This window comes from Archocentrus centrarchus, chromosome 13, assembly GCF_007364275.1.
Source record: "Archocentrus centrarchus isolate MPI-CPG fArcCen1 chromosome 13, fArcCen1, whole genome shotgun sequence".
In the NCBI taxonomy this organism is placed as follows: domain Eukaryota; kingdom Metazoa; phylum Chordata; class Actinopteri; order Cichliformes; family Cichlidae; genus Archocentrus; species Archocentrus centrarchus.
In genome coordinates, this window is record NC_044358.1 from 27,175,175 (window position 1) to 27,200,395 (window position 25,221).

The window sequence follows — 25,221 nt, forward strand, 5'->3', positions numbered from 1 at the left end:
TATGGAGCAAAATGTTTCAGGTATCTTATTGAATCTCTGCCATGAAGAATTAGGCAGTTCTGCAGGCAAAAGGAGGTCCAACCTGGTTACTAGCAAGTTCTACCTCAGAAAGTATCCAGTGTGTGTATATCATCTATTTAACAGTAACTACTGGATCAGCCAGCTGTGCTTCCCTGAGCCAGAAGGCAGTGTGCTTTTCGCTGCTGAGTGGTGGTGCTCCCTGTGCAGTTGCCCAAGCACGTACTGTATCTGCCCTGCTGTGGATGACTGACAGCTTAGACAGCTGCTGACAAGATTTGAAACACAGACACACACACAAACACACGGTGCTGACAGTCTGTCATGCACACACAGACCCATCTTCCAAAATAAAGAGTGAGTGGACCAACCAAATGAGATCACAATGAAAGACCGGGAGGTACTTGTGGTTTCTTTAATCAACAAAGTCAACATGTGAGTCACTGAGAAATATTGAATTACTAAATAAATTCAGTATTTGCATGTATAAGTATTTAGAAATAAATGAATGAAGCAGATGTAAATCAGTGTGAAGGGTGTATGTACTGTTTTATAATTTCCTTACATCAGTGGAAACAGCGAGCCACCCTGCTTTTATGAGGCAACTTGTTTAGTGGTTCACGCAGGAGTTTGTGGCAAAGCAATTTTGAGCCTGTCTCGATTGATTTCTTTTGGCAGCACAGCGAGCATTTACATATTAAATATTTCATAAAGGTGGGTATATCCAATATGTTGGCAAACAGCTGCCCATTTTACTCATCCGACAGGTCCGGAGTAACATTAGCATTCGCTTGGGTTTCCCCTTTCCAGCAATTTGTCAAATTTAAGTCCAGTATTCATTGCTTTACCCTGTTTTTGGTCCACACCAGCTCCTCTGGTGAAATGTGGCTAAATAGCTGCTAAACGCTCTGCTATTATAGTGAGATTGTATTTATCAGAACAGGAGCAGAGTGGAACATAAGGTAGTTAAGCGCAGGTGAGAGCAAACCAAAAACAGTAAAGTCGCCACGTAGTAAAATGAAAGCACCGAGCTGAAAGGTGTTATAAACACTGCAGAGCTGCGTGAGTTTCCAGTCGACTGATCGGACATCGTGTTTCTCTCCACGTCACGAGATCATCATTAAACAGAGTTTCACTAAGCTGCTCTTTCTAGTGCTTACTTTGATCTAAATTTTTACTAATACTGAAAGAAAATCTAGAGAAACTATCCTATCTTTGGAAGTATGCACATATACAACATTACACACACATTACAACAATTCATGCAGTTTCCATTTAGCCTATCTGAATCTGTGTGTGCTCATTAATTTGTCTACTCCAACTATGAATTGTTTTCAGTTTCTAGTCTTAAAAAAGTGCTTTTGTGTCTTAGTCTCCAAGCCAATACATAAAAGCACCAAAGTCAAGCTTTGTAAGCAGCACACCTCCCACTGTTTTCCTGTTGTCCTGCAATCTTTGTCTCCTTCCTACCTTTCCTCTCCGTCTCTTTTTCTGAGTTGCTCTCCTGCACCTTCACTTCTCCGCCATCTGTTAGCACTGGAGTCCCATGTCTCTGCAGTAAGCTTCATCTTAATAATAGCACCTTGGTGAAAACTTAACATGTGGACAAGCAGGGCCAGCAGTTCACAAAGCGCTGGTTCAGCATGCATCAAACGGGACCAGCAAACAGGAGGACTCATGTCAGCACATACTGCTGTTATTCCAATAATGCCGGTGCCAACCAGAGGCAGCTTGGTAGTGATGTTCACTTTGCAACAGTAATCTACCTCTGAAATCGCCATTGTGTGCTTCAGCACTGTAGTGTTCTATTTTCAGACGGCTATCATCATCATAAGCAATTACACTCCATAGATGGACTGACATACATTATGACTGGCAGGCTGATTTGAATCTTGCTAAAAATGATTCTGCAACTCTCTCTCCTCTCCTGCTTTCTGCACCACTCCTATTTTACTCAGTCGGGCTAATATGCAAGTGATTACAGACGCATTAATGAATTTTCATCTCCGCGCAACTCTGAATGGGGATCCGTTTATCATAACAAATGCCCACCAAAATAATTTCAACCTCTTTGCCTCAAATTAAATTTTGGAGGGCCTCAGAAATGTATTACTGCAGTGTTTTGGCATGCGGGAGGTCTAGCAGGAATACCTAATTGAGTATTTTTGCATAAATGCGATTTGGGCTTGTTCAGGTGGCCTCCACAGCAGTGCCTTTGACACAGAAATGGACAAAGAGGAATTTCTACATGACTAAATGTGTCCCTCTCATCGTAACACTTGGACAGTTGGTTGTTTGATCACCTCCATTATCTAAGCATCCTGCTGGCCCTGACAACCACCTCCATTTCATAGTCATTAACAGATGGTGGACGTGCACTTGTGTGTAAATGGCTAATATTCCCCTGCTGACATTCGGTCAGGCAGGGTGTAAGCTTAACGTGGGCCCATGAAATATGAGCAGGCACAAACATGCATATAAACAAGCAGGCACAATCATTCTGACTCTGGTTCACCAGTAGCTGGTTGCATTTAGAGGACAATGTTGCATAATGAAACATTAGGAATTAGCCCCTATATTCCCATCAGTCTATTGGCTGCCAACCTAATTTTAGCCACGTTATCTCCTGGTTACCAGTGCACATTTATATACAACAGCCCATAGCTGCTTCGGCAAAACTAGCCTTTTTGTCCCAAGCCAGAGCTATTAATCTCTTTCCCTTTTTTTCCCCCTGCGTACACTGCGCACTCCCAGTCATACTGCAAGTCAACTATAGGTCATGGAAATGAATTTCTCTTTAATGTAGCTGTAATGGTTTAGCTGATTATTTGACCTTTCTCTCTCTACTACATGCAGCACTGTAGAGAGTAAAAACAGAGGCTTTTGTCTTCTATTCATTTTGACCTCTGATTATTCTATATGTCTGGACCTAATAATGTATCACTGTTTGCTGAAAGTTGTGAGAATTATCATTTTTTTCAGTGTTGGAATCTGGGACATAAAACCTCTTATCAGTGATGCTGTATTATCCTCCTGAGACCCAGAGAAAAAAAAGTTTTTGAATTTCAATTTTTTTTACACTACATGACTCTTTGGTGTGAAAAAACATCACTACAATTGAAAAAATTTCAAAACATGTTTTTATTTATTTTTAGAGTATGTCCTTTGGAGAGGACATCGGGACTCTCTTGTGGCAAATATGAACACATTTCGAGGCATACATTTACCTCTGAACTCTGACAATCTTTAGTGCTGTAAATTTCAAATGGCTACACCATTCAAGCCAGTGGTTCAGATTTCCAGGGACCTCATTCAGCTTATCAAAAGCAAGCTGATTAGTGTAGTTTAATCAGGTGTGTTAGTTCTGTTTTGGTTTGTGGTAGTCCATAAAGCAGTTCTTCTTCTTTGAGATGCAGAGGTACATGTTGCATTTGATGCACTTTATGTAGGTTTTTCCAGTGCACCCTTCTGCTCTGCACCTGGAACTATTAGGATTGTCCATCATCTGTGGCAAATGGACAGCTCCATACTTTCTCACTTCCTTATCTGGCTGGGGCCTCCTTCTCTTCTGTGATGGAACGTACTCCTCATCATTCGACGCATCAGATTCAATTGGATTAGGTTGGCCTGACTGCCCCTGGGCAATCAGTTCCTCACCTAAGAGCAGTTTGAAGTCATGGTATTGGAGAGTTTTCTTCATAGGTCGTGCCAAAGCTTGGCTGTCTTCCTTATACTGTAACCAGGAGTTGGTGATAGCCAGATCGAAGAAGTGTAGGATTGTGCGTACAGTCCACTTCCTTGTGCGGTTAGCCATTCTATAAAAACTAAGCATTCTATCACACATATCAACCCCACCCATGTTGGTGTTGTACTCTGCCACCACTGCAGGTCTGGACACTTGAACATGCCTTTTGTCTTTCAGTGACCATCTGGTCCGGGTATCCTGGGGCTCTATTCCATGCACTGTTGATGCCATGAGTACAGGTTTATTGTCAACCCATTTTGTCACAGCCAGCTCAGGATGTTTCCTTGTCACCATTACAGAGGAGCCTCTTCCTTGTTCAACAACTCTTTATCAGATGTAATGTTACAATCCTTTGGGAGTCTATTTTCATCAATGTTCCACTTGCAGGCAGACCCATTTCTAGCAATTTATCCAGTAGTTTTATTGAGGTGAAATACCTAGACAGACAGACACAAACACAAAAAATAAAAAATAAGTGTCATTTGTTTACAGAGAATCATCATCAACAGCACCACAATTGACGTTTATACCTGTCAAAGTACAGGTGAGTTCCCCTGGGAATGGACTCAGTCAACCGAAGAACTGCATTTGCTCCTATTCCAAGTCCTGTGTCTCTGCCGACAAAGGTGTTTTTTCCTTGGTAGACTTCAAAATCCAATACAATTCCAGTTGGAGTAGCGAGAACAAACACCTTCAATCTGGTTGGATTTGGCTTGCCAGGAACGAATTGACGGACTGGACATCGACCAGTAAAGGGAATCATTTGTTCATCAATGGAAACATTTCCTGGCCTGGGTAGGTTTAGGCAACCTTGTTGCACCTTCTTCAAAAGTGGACTGACTCTCCAAAGCATATTGAGCTTCCTCTCTTCTTCAGTTACATCAAGATCATTAGTGATTTTCAAAGAACATCTGATCTTGAAAAAGCGATCCCTTGTCATCGACTCAGCAACTATTGGCACTCTTGTTTTTTTGGCCCAATACATTTTGATTTTTGGGTAACCAAGGCATGCCATGTACACTGAGACTCCAAACCAGGTCTTAATCTCCTCAGGTGTTGTATTCAGACTTGAGCCTGACACCTGAATCTGTCTCTGGTTTGTGCAAAAGGACATGTCCTCAAAAACTTTGTTGTCAATGTACTGCTCAAAGTATTTTGATGGTGGCCAGTCTACACGGTTTGGGGCAGTACAGACAACCTCTCCGGAGTCTTCCAGCACAGGCAGGAATCTTAAGAGACAGACAAATACATTAAATAATTATGTCCCTCTAAAAGTGATAGTTCATCCAAAAAAATACTCTTATCTGTCTAAGCTTATCTACTCTTGTCTCAGAAGCCTACGTGTTAGTTTTGGTCCAAAGTGGGCGACGGGCCCGTGCATCCTCAACTTCACTCTCCTCTTCCTCACTTGATGCCTCATCCTCTGAACTCCCGACCTCAAAATCACCGTCAATCTGTCCCTCTTGGTCCTCCTCATCTGACAAATCTATGTCTGAGTCTCCATCAATAATCCTGTTTAGGATTTTCTCTGCCTCAGTCAGTGAGCTGATTTCTATTAAAACAGGTTAAAAAATAAAAAGCAAATCCTGATGTCCTCTATGGAGGACACACATAAACAGGTTATGTTTTATCCCAACAAATAATTAAACTGCTCTGAAAATCCACCTAACTATTCCTTAGATGTTCATTTACTAGAAGCAATCTGAATATTAAACTCACAAAGCTCATAATTAGAAAATAATATACTTACCTTTCTTCTTTCGATAAAATGTGCTCACAGGGATGGCAGCCATTGTGAAGAATCAGAAAGAAAATTCCAGAAAGCCCCACCCCCACACATGTCATATCATTGGAAAGCCCAGGATGTCCTCTCTAAGGACCAACAGGATTTAACAACAGTGGCATGTATAGTTTCAGAGTTATGAACAAAAAACCTATGTACTCCACAGAGGACAAAAATGCATTGCTGGGTCTCAGGAGGCCCTTGCCACTCTATTGACAATTCATGGGAGACTGAGTTTGCGCTTTCATACAGTGCTGATCTGAGTGTTTACATGCAAATGAGATTCATATAATTAAAGTGCTATCAGTTTAGGACAGGAAAAAAATCTACGCTTATCACATGAAAATCCGTTTATTTGCGGTCACAGTCACCTCTTCCATCTTCTCCAAATTACACAGGCACCAGTGAATGTTGGTCAACACAGACCAAATTGGACTGGGGAAAGGGAAACAGCACAGAAATTCAGCAACACTTTAATTTTAAATGTTTCCTTATTTAGATTATGTCACATTTTGTCAGGTTTATGTGTTTTTAACAGGAGCCCATTCGGAGCTGACTTATATGGATATATTTCAAATGGTTTCTCGCTCTGTGGAGACTAGTCACTGTGTGCGTGTTGTCTTTCAGGGACGTAGGCCAGGCTACTTCTCCTTCCTGGATCCCTTCTCACCGGGTGTTTGGCTCTTCATGCTTCTGGCCTACTTGGCTGTCAGCTGCATTCTCTTTCTGGTAGCCAGGTAAGGAGCTCAACCGTAAAATACAGTCTGTACAGATAAGAGAGAGAAGAAGAAAGAGGCAAACAAATGGACTGGGTACAGAGAGTAAAAGCACAAAAAAGGTTTCTTTGGGCGATATACGGAGGAGGAAACAGGTGCCTGTTCTCTCGCTTCTCTTCAGCCTCTGTGGTTGATCTTCAACATCACAGAGAAAGAGATGTTCTCCTAGCAGTGGTGGGTCTCCAGCATCACATTGCCACCTGCTGGTCAGGGATGGAACTGCCACAACTGCTGCTTAAAATCACAATTTCCTTTACAGTGGAAATATTACTAAGTTACACTGTTATGCAATGAAGCCACTTTAATGCAAGAAAATTCTAATTGAATTCTGCAGCACCTTACAGAATCAAATTAAAAGTACCTAGATCTACAAATATACCAGGTTTCTAAAGATAGCTCTGCGGGTGGTCTGGGGTGTAATATGAAAATCATTTATAAATTTTGAGTGAGGTGGTTTGATCACAGCAGTTTTGGAGATAATTATATGTGCACTCAATTTTCAAGGTGTTTACTAAGAAGTTTCCCCCTGTGATCAAAGTGGGAAATATGTTAAATGTCTGGGTCATTTAAAGTTTTTACTTCTAACTTTTTTTTTGTAGTTATTTGTGATTCAGAAGGAAATTCTTGGCGCAACCGATTACATGACAGCGTTGTCACAGAACTGTAGATTCATACAGCCACATTTGAGCACCCCAATTACCCTGCCTGCCTGCATCCTCACAGTTTAAGTAGGCAGCAGTGAAGCACAGGTTGGTTCTCCCTCTGCAGAGCCAAGGTGACTTTGTGCTCACTTGACTGAATTGTTTTTTTTCCTCATCCTTCATCCCTCTTTCTATCTCCATTCCTCTCACTTCATTGTCTCTTGAGTTTTGCTCTTATCGGAATACATAATCTGTCATTCCCACTCTTGCTTTCTATATCCCTGTTGACTGTTTCTGCTGTCTAACACAAATGTTTCTTTCTCCCCAGGCTGACACCTTATGAGTGGTACAATCCCCACCCTTGTTTAAAGGGACGCTGTAGCCTGCTGATCAACCAGTACTCACTTGGCAACAGCTTCTGGTTCCCTGTTGGAGGCTTCATGCAGCAAGGATCCACCATTGCTCCCAGAGCTCTGTCCACACGTTGTGTGAGCGGAGTGTGGTTAGTATTCGCTACAGAGGCACAATGCAATGCGCATATTTCTCCACTGTGAAGTGCAATTCATCAGTAACGTGTTCTTGAAGCGCAATTCCAGATTTCCAGGGTGACATTGTGCGTGTGTGTACATGAGACATCGCTTGTGTATGTCTGCCTTTCCAGCTAAAACTTTATCCACCCATTAATCCATCTGCCATATCATCCACTGAACATCCTGTCATGTCTTCTCCTCTCAGGTGCGAAGTTATTTTAATCCTCCTACGCCTCCACCCAGATAATTTATCTTCATATGTCAGCCTGCCCATTTACATACATTTGCGGGTGAATACATATGTTCTTGTCCGCTGCCTTTCCTACACAGGTGGGCCTTCACATTAATCATCATTTCCTCCTACACCGCCAACCTGGCTGCCTTCCTAACAGTGCAGAGGATGGAGGTACCAATAGAGTCAGTAGACGATCTGGCAGATCAGACGGCGATAGAGTACGGCACCATGCACGGAGGATCCACGATGACATTCTTCCAGGTTAGAGGTTACACACATCACTGTGTGTGGCATATTGTTTATTCACCTAAACCTTCGGTCACACATACATATCTAAGCGCAGGTTCACCTCGGAGCACGTGGCAGTCAATGGGTCATCTGTGATCAGTTATCAGTTATCCTCTTCATCACCCTCCTGTCCTTTATGTCTTCCTCTTCTAACCATAGGTTTTATCTGTTTCCTGTCTCTTTTTTGCCACAACCATTCAATATCCCTCTCCTCAGGGAGATGGGGCACCGTCCAGGTCCCACACTATCCTCTTTCATCTTTTGAGATTTGACCTCAGTGAGAAAAAGAGAAAGACACTGAGCAGCAGAAAAAGAGGGTGTTAGAGGAGAGAGAGACAGTGAAGGATGATACTGGGCGAAGGGAAGAGAGAGATTAGCCTTGTATTCCTTGGCGCTTTCAAGTCCACTGGACCTTAAATAACTCAGGGAAGACAGGCTAAGAGAAAGTAAAAGACAGGTGGAGATGTTAAGTGAAGTTTCTGTTCTGAAGTTTCTCAAATGGGGAAAGAGGTGTGCTAATGAAGAAAAAAAAAAAAGCTCAGATTTAACAGTCCATCGGTCAAACAAAGTAAAACAAACCACCCCAGCCCAGCAAAAGCGGAGATGCTTTTGTTAACCGTCTCCGACTCTCTGTGCCTATTTCTTCTGATCTTATCTCTTCTCCCTCCACTGCGCAGAACTCCCGCTACCAGACGTACCAGCGTATGTGGAACTTCATGCAATCAAAGCAGCCCAGTGTGTTTGTGAAGAGCACAGAGGAGGGGATTGCCCGTGTCCTCAACTCTAACTATGCCTACTTGCTGGAGAGCACAATGAATGAGTACTACCGCCAGAGGAACTGCAACCTGACTCAGATTGGAGGACTGCTGGACACTAAGGGCTATGGTATCGGCATGCCGTTGGGTGAGTGGAGAACAAAGTGTGGAAAATCAGAGGATAGCAAGGAGACTTAAAAGTGACAGATGAGGAAAAAGGGAAACTTAGTCAAGCTGTTGAAGAGACAGAAGCCAGTTTAATGGAGAAGTGCAGGGGAGAGGAAGTCCAGTGCAAGACGAAGTCAACAGAGGACAGAGCTGATGGTTTCACTTAAATGTACTGTATAATTCATTCCCCTTCTTAGTGAAGCTAAGAAGGGGAATGAAGAGCAGAGGCATTAGTTGGAGGATACGCCATAAACGTCACATTGGAGAGTTGAATAAAAAAGGAAAGCCTCAGCAAAGCCAAACCATTAGCTGCTATCATGGGGCAAAATGATGCAAAAAGGGAGAAACTAAGAGAGACTTAATGCCTTAGACTTTAACAGAGCAGCTGTTGCCATGCTGTGATGGGAGAAGTGAGGACACGAGCGAGGGAATTTGAAATATTGTTCCTGTGAAATGTGAAACTGTTTCTGTACGACTCCCGCTTGCTGCTCTGAGAGTATAAACACACGGTTTTACTTACACTTTGATCTCAGGTTGAGTCAAACACACCTTAAAGTAAACAAGATTAATTTCCATTCCTTTGATGTTTGAAGGATAGATAAGCCGTCTTTTTAGTGGATGACGGTGCTGTGACCTGTACAGCATTGGAAGATCATTGTAAGCTCTTTAATCTTAGATTTGAAATCTTCTTTTTTTTTCTTTTTGGTTTTTTTTTTTGTTTGAGCAAAGTGTGAAGAAGCGACACCATCTCACGTTGGCCGCAACAAACCGGAGGAAGGAGACGTCATGAAAACGTCACGCCTTGTTTTTGTGTGGCAGCGCAGTTTTACATTGGAGCAACTTTTTGCACGTTTGCTTTTCTCTTCCCTTCAGGGTCAGTGTACCGTGACGAGTTCGACCTAGCCATCCTCAAACTGCAAGAGGACAATCGTTTGGAGATCCTAAAGAGGAAGTGGTGGGATGGTGGCAAGTGTCCAAAAGAGGAGGACCACCGTGCTAAAGGTTTGTCTCTGCAGTTGATCCACACCTTGATTGATCATCAGCTACGGAAAATGCTTATCATTTATCCTTCCTGATCCCAGGTCTTGGTATGGAGAACATAGGCGGCATCTTTGTGGTGCTGGTGTGTGGCCTGCTGGTGGCGATCTTCATGGCAGTGCTGGAGTTTGTCTGGATGTTAAGGCAGGCACCGGGAAATGAGGTGAGAGAGGGCTATCTAACCTGCATCTGCTTTGTCTCCCTCTCCCCTCCCTGGCACCTTCCCCCTCGCGGAGCTGCTAGGCTTTTCCACAGTGCGCAGCTTTGACAGGAAGTTATAAGCACAAACCAAAGCAATACCTCGTATTTTTTTTAAACATAGTATCCATTCTCACCATACATATATTACATAGAATACACAGATCTTGTTTCAGTGACATCATTTTTACAGGGTGCTGCAAATCTTTATCTTAGCCTTAATCTAGTGACCTTTTATTTAAAATATACTAAATGCCATTCTCTCTGTCAGTGGTTGAAATATGGACAGTAGTGGACTAGTTGTGGCAGTCAACTAAACCTTTGTATTAATAATGGACTTCAAGCAAGGGCGCCAGCAAGTAAAAAAAAAAAAAAAAGTTTTCTGGAAATGTCAGGACCAAGAATCAGTACAACTTTGTTGAACACAGTGTTGGTTATTCAAATTCTTTACAGCATCGAACAAAACGATGTGAAAGGACATGTGAGCGCATGCTGATGTGACACGGTGAGCCCTTAAAAGTGCCACGCTCTGACTTGAAAGTTGTGTTTCATGTTAAACACAATCACCAGCCAATAACGCAAATATTTAAAACTGCATCAGCACATCAGCCGTCCCCTGAGGCTGAAGAAAGACCTGCATTATGTCACCTAGTGTCTCAGAGTGGACAGCGATCGTAACCTCTGAAGCTGCTACTTAAAAAAAAAAAGATTGTTTTTTTTAATGATTTCTACTTAGCTTAGAAGGAATTTAGACATATTTTTCACTGGTGAAAAGTTTGAAGTGCTGAAAGTCATGCTGAAAATGTGTGGTATTGTAATATAATTTCAATGTAGCTTCATCTGGAGTGAGGACTAGTAAGCCAGCATGAGTGTTATCAGCGTCCAGATGTTCTGCTGTTTGGAGCTTTTTTTCTCTTTTCCCCCCTCACACCAGAGACCAGTTTAGTGATCGTGAAGCAGCTCTCCTGTGATATTCATGAGGGAAGTTTGCTGATAACCACAAAAGATGACTTGAGGAATCAGAGAAAAATGTGCATGCAGTAATATCATTATTTCTGATGTGATTACTTTAACAGATACTTGAATACTATTTGGCACTGTGATTTTAACTCAATAAACATTCAGAAAGTCAAAAACCTACTCATGTGAGTTCTTCTTTTGGAGCAGCACAGATTGTTGTCTCACTCTAACTTGTGAACCCTGTGTGTATGTGTGTGTGTGTGTGTGTGTGTGTGTTTGTCTGTATATATTGTTCATATTTGTGCATTTGGACTTACTCCCGTGTGCATCTGTACAGTGTTCATGTGCAGCTTGTGTGGATTGATGATGAGCTTCTCCCGTCTTGCACTTGAGCTGCAGTATTATGCCTGTGACTGTAATTCTTTGAGTTTATATCCTTGTACATACCCAGCGGATCACTCGATCACCAGTCCCAGAGATAAAATGCGTCTGCTACATGTGTGTATGTGAAAAGTAAATTTAACATCCCATGTGTATTACATGTGTTGCTGTTTGCACTGCTGGTTGTTCGGTCTACACCAGCCATTTCTCTGTTGTCCATGCTGTTTATTGATTATGAACATAACCGTGAAATGTATTTGTTATGTGTCTGTGATGTCACTCCGTCCGTCCTGATCAAGTCCGTCAGTCAGTGAGTTGTCTGGCCTCTCTCTCTTTCTCTCCCTCTCTTATCCCCCTCTGCCCTATCTTTTTTTTCTTCCTGTGTGTGTGCTTGCAGCAGTCAGTGTGTGAGGAGATGCTGCGGGAGCTCCAGGGGATTGTTCTGTGTCGTGAGAGCCTGCAGGCGAGGCGCCGGCGGGCGGCGTCGATGCTACGGCCACGGCCCTTACCTCTGGAAGAACGTCGGGCGCGAGCTGCCGCCGTCAGCCTCAGCAATGGCAAACTGTGTGGGGGCACCGGAATGCCCGAGCCCCTTTCCCACAGACTGGCGCAGGAGGCTGCCCTGGTTGCGAGAGGTTGCAGCCACATCCGCATTTGCCCCGAGTGCAGACGCTTCCAAGGACTGCGGATGCGCCCTACAGGGGCCACAGGGGCCCTCCCGTCTCCCACTCACAGTGAGGAGAGCATAGAGTGGGACAAGACCACAAATAGCAGTGAACCTGAATAACACCCCACAATTCCAGCAGGACTGCCTTTCCCAGCAGCCACCTCTCTTTCTTTCCAGGGATCAAAGATCACGTGGCATTTTGATTCTGCCATCCGGAGCTTATTCTTAAAGGACAGGACAATGCTGTGGACTTTCTTTTACCCCTGAGGCAACAGCCAGCAGTGAGTTTTTCGAATCTCCTTGGGCAAACTTTTTCCTTGGTCATAGGAAAAACTGATGAGTCTGTCTCGTTGTGGTCTGTCCCTGCCGGCCCTCTGTACCGTGTAAAACAGGACAGACAAAAACAGCTACGGGGCATTTGTACTATGCAGTATTTTCAGTCATTTATCATTGTGCTGTTTCTTTTCTTTCCTTTTTAAATTATTTCTGTCCTCTGTTGGATTATCAGTAATGAATATTGTTATTCTATTGTTAAAAAAAAACAAAACTTTAAACAAGGTCCATTTTTATCTGACGAGTTACTCTAGGAACGTATATTGCCTCTGAAGAGCTGCAGAGATGAACAGACTAATGCAAGGTCAACCTTCAAATTCTTTTTATTTTGAAAGTGCCAAAAACCATAAGTATTATCTTGTGGCTGAAGAAAGCACCACAGCCTTGAGAAGACAGCAAACTCATCTGAACATAGAAAACAAAAAAGACAGACATACGGACACAAAGACTCCTTTTATAGTAGTGATATTCTATTAAAAATGTTTTAACTGTTGGGATCTCTGAAAGACACTGATGCATGTCCAGAGGTGTTGGCCAGTGCTCACTGAATGAGTCATTCTGAAGTGGTTCCAGGGTAGTCAAGTGAACTAAAAGAATGATTTTCTCTTTTGAATACCTGCTTGAAAACACGATGTCTACGCATCCAAACAGACCTGCACAGAGACATCCAGTTATGTCATCCCTCCTCTGTGTCCTGACATTACTTTCTCCTCCATCTGTCCTCCATATTTGACACATTTATGGTCCTTGCATCAGTCCCCTTTATGGTCTCTTGGTCAGATTGTAAGATATAAGATGTCATTTTTTTCCAGCTCACATAATCAGTATGTGCGTCAAACCCAGCATATATGAGAACCAACCAAAAACAAAGTCCCCGGCAGAGTAAAGGGATTTTTATATCAGCAGTTGGCTTGAGTTCTTTTAAATGTCAGCGCAGTTAAACTTTTATTGAAAGTGATGTTTTACACACACTGCTTGGAGCCTAGATGCACTCTGACATTTTGATACTATAATTTTTGCAAAAACCCCAAACCAAACTTAGAATACATTAGCCAGGCTTAACTGTGGTGGATATTTAATGCAAAGTGATGCAGGAAGAGCTAAAATTCCGTCACTTATTTTCCCCTTCACTGTCACTACACTATTTGGAGTTATTAAAGTTAGTTACCTCAATTTGCTTTGTATCAGCCATAGCTGCAGAAGTGAAGTAACAAGAATCAACCACCAGCAACGGGAGTCTGAAAATCTGCTCACTTTCTGCTCAGCTTACACAGACACACGACTTATTTTCCTGCTGTACCGACTGGCTTGAAGGTGTTTCTATACGATAGCCTGACTGTTGCACGACGAGAATCAGCGGTCATCCAGCTGTCTGCTCCGCTTCTTGCTTATCTTTGATGTGCCCATCATTTTAAATCTGCCCATCAGGTTCTGTCAATCACCATCCCTCAGAACCAGGCTGCCAACTCAACACAGCTTGAAGGTACTGCTGCAGCTTCTCTTGTTCTTTTATTAGCCACGAACACTTTCTGTCTTCATCTTTTTTTTTTTTCTCACCTGCGGGTTTTCATGCTTGGAAATTCCTGCATGCACTCTTTTATCATTGCAGTTTAAAGGTGCCCGTGTTCCTGTACAGAAATGACATGTATGAGATACGCTCACTCTCTCATTTGTTTTGCCATTTCATATTCACAGTAACAAACTCTACACATACAATGCACCAACACATCCAATCCTTCAGTAAGAAACTGTTGTGTTATCGACCCACAGAAGGTGCGTATTTACAGTATAATCATCAATATAATCGAGGTTCCCGGTAATGTGTGTTTTATTATTGCAGCAGTAAACTCATTTGGTGTTGATTATGTTAATAGATGTGCACTTAGGTGTGTGCCAGTGATTTAATGGAAACATTTAAACACACACACACATCGTGCGGACTCATTCCGAGTTGTGAGCATAATGATTAAAAAAAAAAAAAAAAAAAAAAAAAAAAAAGGTCTTCACACAGTTAATGTAAGCTTTCTATATTTCTTTCTATAGTAACAGGTTTAAGCCAAATGGCCAATTATATGGCAAAGAGAGAAGACCCACTTTTCATTACTGTTTTTTTTTTATATATATATATTAAAGGCATTTCTATCCATTTGCTGAATGTCCCTAAGAAACTCATGAGAGTTTGACGGCTCTGGCTGCTCTCAGTGCTAACTTCTTAAACACTGAAAACATTTACAGGGGGTGCTAAATCAAGCGTAGTTGGAATGAGATTGCCAATTACCTTGAAGGCACGAAGAGCAGCAGAGTAAGAATTAAAACAAATCCCACAGAAACACTGGGCGACCTTCTCTGGGAGACCACTGAGAGAGATGGCTCGGTTTGGCTGCTATGTTTTATATGCTTTATTTTCTTATGTTGACATTTTTATTCCATTATAAATACATTTCTTAAAACAACCTCCATTCTGTGGGATTCTGGCTTTTCCTTTTCTTTTTTTTATTTCCTGTGATATATTTGACCTTCCGAGCTGTTTAGATATGTCATGCTAAATAGCTTCTGAGTGCACTTTGTTTTTTAAGTTTTATTATACAGCTGGGAGAAATATGCAGAAGCGCGCACCTGCTTTGTTGTGACATACACGCACGGGGATGTATGGGTTTCTGGATGAGTACACATAACAACTGTTGAGTGAACCAGAAGGATCTGATGCACCCACATCTCGTTTCTCTCCCATAACTAAATTAACGTCTGCTCACTTGTGAATCCTTTGAACAGCTGAGAATTTGTGTGGGTAGGCAGTCTAACAGAGGCTAATGAGTTTAACAGCTCGCTCATGTGCTATATAAGCGTCCACTCACTCGTAGCCCATCTATCACTGTGATTTTTCAGTGGATATTTCTGTCTTCTCGGGACAGTGATTGAGCGCCACACAACACCCCGCGTCTGATTTATACTTGAATTCAGACTGCATCTCCCTCTCCTCTCCTCCTCGAGTGCCTGCCTCACAATCTTCCCGCTGCAGCATTAGAGATGACAAGTTTTCTTTTCAGTTCGTCACCAGCCTACATAACGCGGTGCAGATACACAGCGTGCACGCGCGCGCATAAAAGCGTGACACACAAAACACTCGCCGCCACCTGTATGTCACAGCTGTGTCAACTTTATTTCATCGCGCTCGTGCTTTTTCCTTTTTACCTCTGGTGCTCCAGGTTCATAAATTAAGTGCATCTCTACCCACCCTCTGCCTCGCTGCTGTTGGATTTATGGAGCACATGATGAGCACTGAGTGCCTGCAGAGGTGTGTGAACAATCTACTTCACTCCTCAAGCTCACCCAGCTGTAGCACATAGCAATACCAGTTTCCTTGTAATTGATTGTTGTTGTGCAAGGATTTAGGAATTATTGTGGACTGAGTCACGTGCATTTTGCCACACTAACAGCTCACATCCCATAAGCTTGAAGAATAGCTTGTTCTATGTTTGTTTGGGTTTTTAGGGGGATGTTTCACATACCCATATTTTTTTGAGATTTAAAAAAAATATATATTGCCCATAACCCTGGATTCAGTCTTATTTTTATTGCTCTTTTAATACCAATCGCTGAATCTTTTCATTACATTCCTGCTGCTAAGACTGCATTCCCATTGTGAAACATTTGCTTTCTCCTCACAGATTCCAGATTTCCCAAGGTTAGCATCATTTAATGTATGCATCCACCTCATAGCAGCTACTAATGAGCACTGGATCTTCAGATATCAATGGAAAGACGTGGCAGGCTATCAGTGGAAACTACTGAATTCACTGCTACGCCCGTGCACATTTTTTTTAGTGAGCACTTTCTTGTTGGTTTGCTGGAAATTAATTGCAAAAGGCTTCTTGTTTTGTGCTCAAAGAAAAGGTATTCAGAGTGCAGAAATTCTCTATAAGGTGAGATGTTGTCGGGGCTGTTATACAGCCTTTTGTTTGCTGACAGTTGTTGAACATATTGACCAAAACATCTTGACATTGTTTGTCTTTCAGAGAAATAAAATGGAGCTTCATTTCCTTTGTGTTTGTGCCCTCACTTTTCATTCCTGTCTTGATCGATGCCCCACAGAAAAGGAGGCATTGATCATCTATTTGTGAGCAAGTGGGTGGGTGGGTGGGTTAGAGTAAGTGTGCATGGTGTTTTTTTCTTTTTCTTCTATGTGATTTCTCTCATGCACTTGCCGACACAGGAAATCACAGCCCTGACATTTTGTTGTATTGTTACCCAGATACTAGACAAAGGCAAGATACAGAAGTCAAAGTAGAAGTGTAGCCGACAGCACTCTTTTTAGAAAAATGGAAGTAGCATGCTGTTATTACAGAAATAAGTCACATGGGTACTTCATCATCTGGGATTTTTATTTTTGCTAATAGTGAGTTAGAAAAGTCATTTGTTTTGAGTGTCGGCCAGGTCGCTGGTCTCTGTTGACCCTGGGTGAAAGTTTCAATGACTGAGATAAATATCAGTCAATTTCCATAATGGCTCCATCATTTACAGAGCGTCATTTGTCTTTCAGTGAATGTTCCGATGGCAGAGTTCAAATTAGAATCTCTTCATTAATCGTGTCCATGGAGGACAAACCAGTATGTTTGTTCTGCTTGTAGCTGTGTAGAAAAAGACGAACCTGCAGGGAAAGATAGACCGACGAATTATTTTATCAAAGTATTGCACTTTAGTCCAGTTTCATGTACTGCTTTACACTACTTTATCCGTTTAACTCAAAATATACCATATAGCTACAGTACTGTGCAAAAGTCTTGAGCCACACCTCATTTCTTCATATTTTGTTAGGAAAATGGGAAATATGTGGAGCAATTTATCAAAACATGCAAACAACAGCAGTTTGTATAAAATGACCACCTTTATTCTTCATCACAGCCTGAACTCTCTCAGGCAGCTTTCTTGTCATTTCTTTAAGAAGTCTTCAGGAAGAGTTCTCCAGGCTTCCTGAAGGCCATTCAAAGCTCTTCTTTGGAGGTCGGCTGCCTTTTCTTCCCATCTCTGTCAAGATGATCCCACACTGCTCCAATAATTTTGAGGTCCGGGCTCTGGGGAGGCCAGTCAATGACTGATAGTGTTCCACTGCGTGTTTTTTAAAACCAGGTGTGCTTTTACTGCATTGGCAGTGTGTTTTGGATCATTCTCGTGCTGAAAAATGAAGCCGCTGCCAACCAGATGCTTTCCAAATGGTATTGCATGGTGGATCAAAATCTTACTGTACTCCTCAGCATTCATAATTCCATTCATTCTGACAAGACCTCCAATACCACTGGCTGAAATGCAGCCCCAAACCATTACAGAGCCTCCACCATGTTTTACAGATGGCTGTAGACACTCACCAAATCACCTTATTGGTGCAAAAACACTATTTTATGCCTGTCAGACTGTGCTATCTTTGGCTTCTTTTTCAGAGATTCAACTAAAGAAATGGGAACAAATTCTGTGTTCTTGTGACAGGCTGCTAGTAACAAAGTGCTTGAATGATTCATAAGTCAGTGTTAAGTGGATGAAAATGGTCAGGCACAAGGACCAGACTAAAAATGAGTGAAAAAGCAGTCAATTTCCAAAGAACAGCTTTGAAAGACCTTCAGAAAACCTGGAGAACTATTGTTCAAGACCACTTTAAAAAATTCCAAGAAAGCCCGGCTTTTATAAAGAAGTGGGGGTGGCTTAAGACTTTTGCATAGTACTGTATGTAATACAAATAGTTTTACTTTTGAGATTAAAATATATTTGACTTTCTGGTGTTTGGTAAGTACATCTTCCAAGACTGACTACTGAGGGGTACATAACTTTTCCATTATGGGAATCACTATAAGGCACTCTGTGCTTATCATTTTTCTGCTGTTCCACTAACAGGTGCACTATGCTGTTCTCATTTTAACTACATGGTGACTGCAGTTGACCCCATTAAACCCTAAACAAACTGAAACACATATCCTCTGGGGGCAACAGCTCCTGGTGATTTGAGGAGGAAATATTGGTTTTCAGATAAAGGCCTCTTGAGGTCTTGTATTAATTGGTCGTCAGAGCACAGAATTATCTTAATCTCTGAGTAAATGATTCATTACCCCACAGATGAGAGACTAAAAAAAACTGTGCTGGTCCATGAAAAAGGATGCACAAGTGACAGCCTTGATAGTAAAATGTGTTTATCTTGCTCCCTGCAGGGGAAGTCGGGTTTTATTGATGCGGGACAGCTAAATCATATTTCCTGCATTATTAACTGTTTTTCGTTTTCGCCTTTCTCTTGTTATTGCTTAGTATTCATCTGCCTGATACTCAACATTGCTTGTAGTTTTCTTTAAATATTTGGTTCATCTGTTTTTCTTTTTGTATTTTACCATATTTGGACTCCAAAGGCAGCCACAGAGAAATGAATCTAGACTGCCATCTCTGCTAACATGCATACATGTAATATCTTGATAGTCGCAGTATTCTCTCCACCAGCTTTATTAATTTCACCACCTTAGCATTAACCCCCAAATGCTTTCATGTAGCTTTTTTGGTTTTTGTACTTTCTTATAAACAGGGCAAAAATACTTATTGTACTTCTAATTTACTTATACATATCAAACACAGAATACACACTGTGAAGCTCTAATAGCAACTGACTGTCTTGGCCACCATCTCTCTGACCATGAGCAGTCATTTGCTACATCTAGTGGGTGCTACATGGCATTACAGACACTCCATGCTGCTCTGCTTCCTATTTGTATTCTGATGGTAATAATATCCATACACTTTCAGGTGAGCCAAGCACAGCGCTCTAACAGATCAAATAGAGCCAAGTTGTAGCTAAAGCATTAAACAAATACATCTCACCGGGCAATAACAGCTCTTACTGTATATGTCAGGATCCTGTATTTTAAATGTCAAGTGCATTCAGGCCAAATTCAGAGAGCAGCTCCTTGTACTTTTGATGAAGGGTTGTGCTCTCGTCTTCCCAACCTTGTCGAGCCACAGACAGCTGGGAACTCAGGCTGTCGAGAGTCTCCTGCAGAAAGGATCGGCGGCATTAAAATGTATGCTAAGATTTTTTTGTTAAATCACTGACTTGTCTAACCTGATATCCCTCCCTCCTTAACCACCTTTATCGCTGATGAGTTGCAGGAGTGCGCTGAAGGAGGCTTAATTAGATTCTGTGTCATACTCGGGAAGAGAGGAATAATGTTAATTAGATATTAAAATCCTATCTTTGCGATCAGAGGCTGAGCCCCCTAACAGGGCTCTAAGCTTGACCACTTACCTTTGAAGATCTGAGCACTGAAAATTTGCATGTACTGTCTGTAGCCTGCCAGCCAGACTCGGGCGGTACCTAAAAAGGTCAACAATGACCCCATTCCTCATCCATTACATCTTAATGGAAAATCCAGCTTTGCAACCTTCAAGTCTTTCTAACAGCATATAGTGTCTGCCATTACTGTGGACATATAAACTGGAGTGTAATGCAGGAAACAGCAAGAATAAAAGATCTCCCCGTTCTTCATTTTTGCATCATCTACAAAAGTATTTGCCTTACTTATGTTTTTCTCATATTTGTCATTTTCAAATCATCAAACAAATTTTAATATTAGACTTGAGTGAATAGTTGAGTTCAGTTTTACCAGCCACACCCAGGCCTGATTACTGCCAGACCTGCTGAAGTACTTAAATAGAACCTGTCTGACAAAGTAAAGTAGGCTATCTCAAAAAGCAACACATCATGCCATGATCTAAAGAAACTCAAGAACAGATGAGAAACAAAGTCAGTGACATCCATCAGTCTGGGTCATAAAGTAATTTCTAAGGCTTTGGGACTTCAGTGAACCACGGTGAGAGCCATTATTCACAAATGGAGAAAACTTGGAAAAGTGGTAAACCTTCCCAGTAGTGTCCAACCTACCAAAATTACTCCAAGAGTGCATAGATGACAAATCCAGGAGGTCACAAAAGAACCCAGAATGACATCTAAAGAACTGCAGGCCTCACTTCCCTCGGTTAAGGTCAGAGTTCATGATTCAACAGTAAAAAAGAGACTGAGCAAAAATGGCATCCATGGGAGAGTTCCAAGGAGAAAACCACTGCTGACCAAAAACAACACAAAGGCTTGTCTCACATTTGCCAAAAAACATCTTGACGATCCCAAAGACTTTTGGGAAAATATTCTGTGGACTGATGAGACAAAAGTTGAGCATTTCATAAAAAGAACACCGTTAGCTTTTTAGGTTTAGGGGGCAACTACTTTTTCACATAAGGCCAGGTAGGTTTGGATAGCTGTTTTCCCTTAATAAATGAAACCATCATTTAAAAACTGCATTTTTATTTACCTGGTTTATCGTTGTCTGATATTAAAATGTGTTTGATGATCTAAATACATGCTTTTGACAAAGGCTCAGGAAACTCTCTGGCTTCTGAGTTTCATGCAGAATGCTGTTGAAAGCGATGGTGGTGTGTGCAGTATTGTGTAGTCATTAAACCAAACTGTGACTTTAAAACCCAGAGTGAGAAAAAACGAACATTTCTGTGAGTACTGGAGTATAATACTGCATCACTTACACTATGTAGCTATTTTTCTGCGTGACTGAGGTTTTGCTTAACAAAAAGCCAAATTGCCCATGTTAAACCACACATATACCATGTACTGTATCTAGCTTTATAGTATTTTTGTAGTATTTTTGGCATAAAATACAACAGTTTTCACCATTCTCAATATAAATCTTACAATTCCCTTTTAAGATGCTATAATCATATAAAAGGTTGACACAAAGTCATCTTATATTGACACTGCTGGTGTCAGCTTAGTTTAGTATGATTTTAGAATGAATTATCTGCTCAGAGCAGTCAAAGCAAGCAGCACACGGCTCTTTCAAGAGTCACACATCAGCCACAGACCTGACCAATAAGTAGAATTTGCCTGTGCCTTCCCATGACTGAATGATTTTGAATGAAAACAGAGATTGAGTTCACTGAGGGTTGGTCTAACTGCCTGTACAGGACCAAGCTGCCCCACATTGTGCCAAAGGTTCCCTCTAATAGGCTTTTGTGTACATGTAAGTTTTCAAATGCATAATTTTGTTACATTAGCGCTTTCTTAATTGCATTAGCTTGAATTGGCTTCTGTTGAAACTCACATGAAGGACCTTCTGATAGTCTGATTCCATGTTGTCCAGCTTGTGTTGAAGGTTTGCTATGACAGCATCCTTCTCCTGCTCCACTTGCTTACGCTCCCTTTTCTCTTTGCTCAGTTCCTCCTGAGACAAAACTATACAAATACATACAAAGTAGACACCCTTTCAGCAGACTCTTATATGGATCAATCTGTTTGATTACATACTTTAGATATACTGTAGATACACCATACCAAGGTCTTCCTTCAGCTGGCTGAGTTCCTGTTCCAGCTTCTTCACCTTGTTGGTCAGTTTGGTCTGCATGGTTTTGTACTGGCGACTGAGGTCTAGAATGACATTTGCGTCAACTATGTCAGACCTCACTGCTTTGTAAGGCTAATGCAGCAATCAGCTTAAGCAGCCAGCTAATTAGACTTTTTGTTCCTCAAAAATGAGCCTAACCTTGGCAAACACGCCCCTTGTCCTCACTCCCAAAGGGATCCACACCTTGCTCAGGTTATTAAAAGATAGACTAATTTTGGATTCGTGTACGCACCCCAGTAGATGTCCCTGTGGTCTTGTCTCTCGTGCTGCAGCTTCTGTTCCATGCCCCTCACATGTCTCCTTAGGTCAGCTCTGTCAGACTGGACCTTTCTTACTGCCTCACACTGTAAGGCTGCAGTAAATCACACAAGCACGTGCACGCATGAGTATACAAACCAGGGGGAGTTTTTTGGGGGTTTTTTCGATATGGAAAAATGGAAATAACCCTCTTGTCAAAGATTGCATTGATGCAAACAAAATTATCCCTAAAAGATGCCCAAATATGCAGTCAAGCTCTAACATGTGAGCTTGTGTATTGCTTTATAACATACACAATATAACATGTGTATTGCTTTTAGCAGTTTAAAAAAGCCACATCATACATATTTTCACTATTTTTTTTATTTTTTTATGGGCTAAAAGATTGATGATCAAATAAATCACTTAAAATTTTCACAACCCAAGAAGATGGAACACCTGCCACTTAAAAAGCACAGACATGACAAAGAATGGATCTGCTAAGAGACATGTTCAGTTTGACCCTTTATGTATTTTTTTTTTTATTCCACATTATTTATAAATGACTAAAACCTCAAGGCTTACCAATGTGATCCTGCAGAATGGCTATATCCAGAATACTGTGCCTGTACTTTTCTTCCAATTCATTTTCACCTGTAACAAAACAGAAATATGTGTAAGTAATGCACGATGTGCAATCACAGAGGGGGAAAAAAAGGATTTCAGATTACTTTTTTCTGGAATTTTCTCTGCAGTCTTTTTTGTCTTCTTCTTCGGGGCCATGCTGTGCTCGATGTGAGGCAGCCTGTTCAACCAACACACACTCACACACAGAGGGCCTACACTAACTGTATGGTGGTGGGTCTTTGTTGCTGTGCACTGGTTGCTGAGTGAGCTGCCATAAAACAAAGTGCCTGGTTTAATTGATAGTTGAGTGACTTTTACATCAGCCACTCACAGACTTGACTAGGGAACGTACACAGGGCCAGGTTACGCGTCCTTTGTTGCCAGGGGTGATTGAGGCCTGAGCTGGGAGAATTGAGGGATGCATTCAGCATCTCTCGGAGGTTTTATGAATGCTGTACAGACAGAGGCGCGTGCTCGGCTACATTCATGGTTCGTGAACGCGCCTTAGAGAAGGCGGGGAGTTTAGGGTTTGGGCAGTAGCGGGGGGGGGGGGGGGGACGGAAGGGGACGTACAGGAAAGGAAAGGGCCGCGTCACACGTCACAGGGGGGAAACAGAAAATGCTGGGCAATGTTTAAATGCCACAATTATTTATTCACCCTTGTTCCCGTCTATGACCGTGAGGCTTTCGCAGTTTTAAACTCCACTTCCTCTCCTCGGTTGTCGGCGAGTACTCTATGTCGTCAGCCTCGCAGCCCACAGAGGAGTGCTGACAGTGTCACACAGCCTCTGAACTTCCCCTCAAGACACAGCACAGGCAAAAAGAGCTGCTGCTGCTGCTGCTGCTGCTGACAAAAGAGAGGAACGACATCGCGGCTTGAAGAGAGGAAAGGACACACTCGAGCCCGGCAGAGAAACGCTTGCCATTGTCCTCCAGCTGAGGGCGAGCAGAGCCAGGTCTGGTGCTCCCGTTAATTAGCCTGCGTGGGTCCCTGCAGAGAGAGAGAGAGGCTGAGCAACGCAGCCTGTTAGCTGCAGCACAGAGGGACTTGTGCAGGGTGTGAGTGACCGTTGGGCTTGTTTTATCCAGAGTCTGGACATTTATCTGCCAAATAATGATGTTATGTTTACTGATGGGATCCTTTACCCAATAGTCATCCCTTCCTCCTTTTACCCCCGTCGGACCCTGGCTCGGATTCGCCGCTCGGGCGCTGTCCTCGCAGGGGGTACCGGATCACCATCGCCCGGTCCAGCTAATTCCAGGCGGCGGTTCGGTCCCCCTGACCCCTGCCCTGCCTCGCCTCGCCCGTCTGCCGCTCTGGCCGACCCTAGCCGTTCCCGAACATGGCTGGGAACCTGAAGAAAGGCGGGGGGATCATCGGAATGATGAAGGATGCCTTCCAACCACACCATCACCACCTCCACTCCCATCACCAGCCCGGGGCCGTGGACAAAAAGACGGTGGAGAAATGCTGGAAACTCATGGACAAGGTTTGTAAGCGTTAAGGCGTTAACGTTTGCTTACGCGTCGGGTGCCTAGGGCGATTGCTAGCTAACCGCAGCTAACTTGCGATAAGCTAGCTAATCTTCGCCTGCTGCAGGTCTGTTGTTGCTAAGTTAGCTAACAGGCTGGCACAGGACATGGTTAGCTAACTTTAGCTCATCTGCTAATCTAAACTCTTGTTCATCATGTTGCACGCCGCTTTCAAAGCTGTTTAATATGAACTAGCATAGAAAGGCTTACTTTAAAACTTGCTAAGGTTGTTAACACTTTCAGATAACTAGGTTATCGTTGTTAAACCGCGGTGCATAGCGTCACATTGTTTGACCACGGTTAAATACCATTAACTAAGAAGGTAGTTTTCTTAAAATAAGCCACATAAGAGCTGAATTTAAAGACTCTGTGGCAGGAAATTGAAATCGCAAGGGCTGCCAGCACTGCAACAGTGTCTTATGTACCTCGTTTATGAAAAATTTACACAGTCAGCTGCCTGTCAGCCCTTGGAAATTGCAACAAATTATTTAGAAAACAGAAAAGTATGCATTTTACGTATCCAGCTGTGCTCTTAAACAGGGGAGAGTCATCTCACAGCTTTACTTCTCGGGGAGAAAAAACTGCAACAGTTTGACCCCCAGTTTCCTGTGAGATTCACACACGGCTTTTTTTTTTTTTTTTTTTTTTTTTGTTTCTTAACTTCCAGCTCGAGGGCTTAGCTATAAACTCTTACATTTGCAAAGCTGCTATAAGGAGCCACATTTAAATGTATTTCACTCCCTCGGGCCTCATTTAGGATTTAAAAAAAATAAAGCAAGTGGCACTGAAATGTCAGCCTTTATTATTATTTAATTGTTCTCGGTGAATGTTCAACACTTGTGTGGCAAGTTTCCCTCTTGTTTTCACACCC

At 42.3% G+C, this 25,221-nt stretch overlaps 3 protein-coding genes across 4 annotated transcripts in view; 2 read left to right on the plus strand and 1 right to left on the minus strand.

The window, feature by feature from the left end:
• grik4 (glutamate receptor, ionotropic, kainate 4) overlaps positions 1-12,582 on the plus strand; it is a 252,268-nt gene extending 239,686 nt beyond the window's left edge. The window contains exons 14-20 of the mRNA XM_030744322.1: positions 6,174-6,283; positions 7,292-7,465; positions 7,824-7,989; positions 8,694-8,919; positions 9,813-9,941; positions 10,022-10,140; positions 11,914-12,582. Coding sequence (XP_030600182.1) covers positions 6,174-6,283; positions 7,292-7,465; positions 7,824-7,989; positions 8,694-8,919; positions 9,813-9,941; positions 10,022-10,140; positions 11,914-12,303 — 1,314 coding nt within the window. The 3' untranslated portion in view covers positions 12,304-12,582. The remainder of the gene's footprint in view (positions 1-6,173; positions 6,284-7,291; positions 7,466-7,823; positions 7,990-8,693; positions 8,920-9,812; positions 9,942-10,021; positions 10,141-11,913) is intronic.
• A 4,350-nt stretch (positions 12,583-16,932) lies between these two features.
• On the minus strand, positions 16,933-24,907 carry drc12 (dynein regulatory complex subunit 12 homolog). 2 transcript variants are annotated; one of them, XM_030743696.1, is made up of 8 exons: positions 24,867-24,907; positions 22,922-23,085; positions 22,776-22,844; positions 22,186-22,305; positions 21,884-21,976; positions 21,654-21,784; positions 19,386-19,537; positions 16,933-17,164 (listed from the first exon to the last, which is right to left on the minus strand). In XM_030743696.1, exons 1-7 carry the CDS (start codon positions 24,899-24,901, stop codon positions 19,409-19,411), a joined length of 741 nt encoding a protein of 246 aa, XP_030599556.1. In that variant the 5' UTR covers positions 24,902-24,907; the 3' UTR covers positions 16,933-17,164; positions 19,386-19,408. The 2 variants fall into 2 exon arrangements, with proteins under 2 accessions (XP_030599556.1, XP_030599557.1); XM_030743697.1 differs by lacking the exon at positions 24,867-24,907 and adding an exon at positions 23,964-24,085 and having other exon boundaries at positions 22,922-23,808.
• The window catches only part of cbl (Cbl proto-oncogene, E3 ubiquitin protein ligase), a 36,200-nt gene continuing 35,112 nt past the window's right edge, over positions 24,134-25,221 (plus strand). The window contains exon 1 of the mRNA XM_030743694.1: positions 24,134-24,307. Within this exon, the coding sequence (XP_030599554.1) occupies positions 24,161-24,307 (147 nt within the window). The 5' untranslated portion in view covers positions 24,134-24,160. The remainder of the gene's footprint in view (positions 24,308-25,221) is intronic.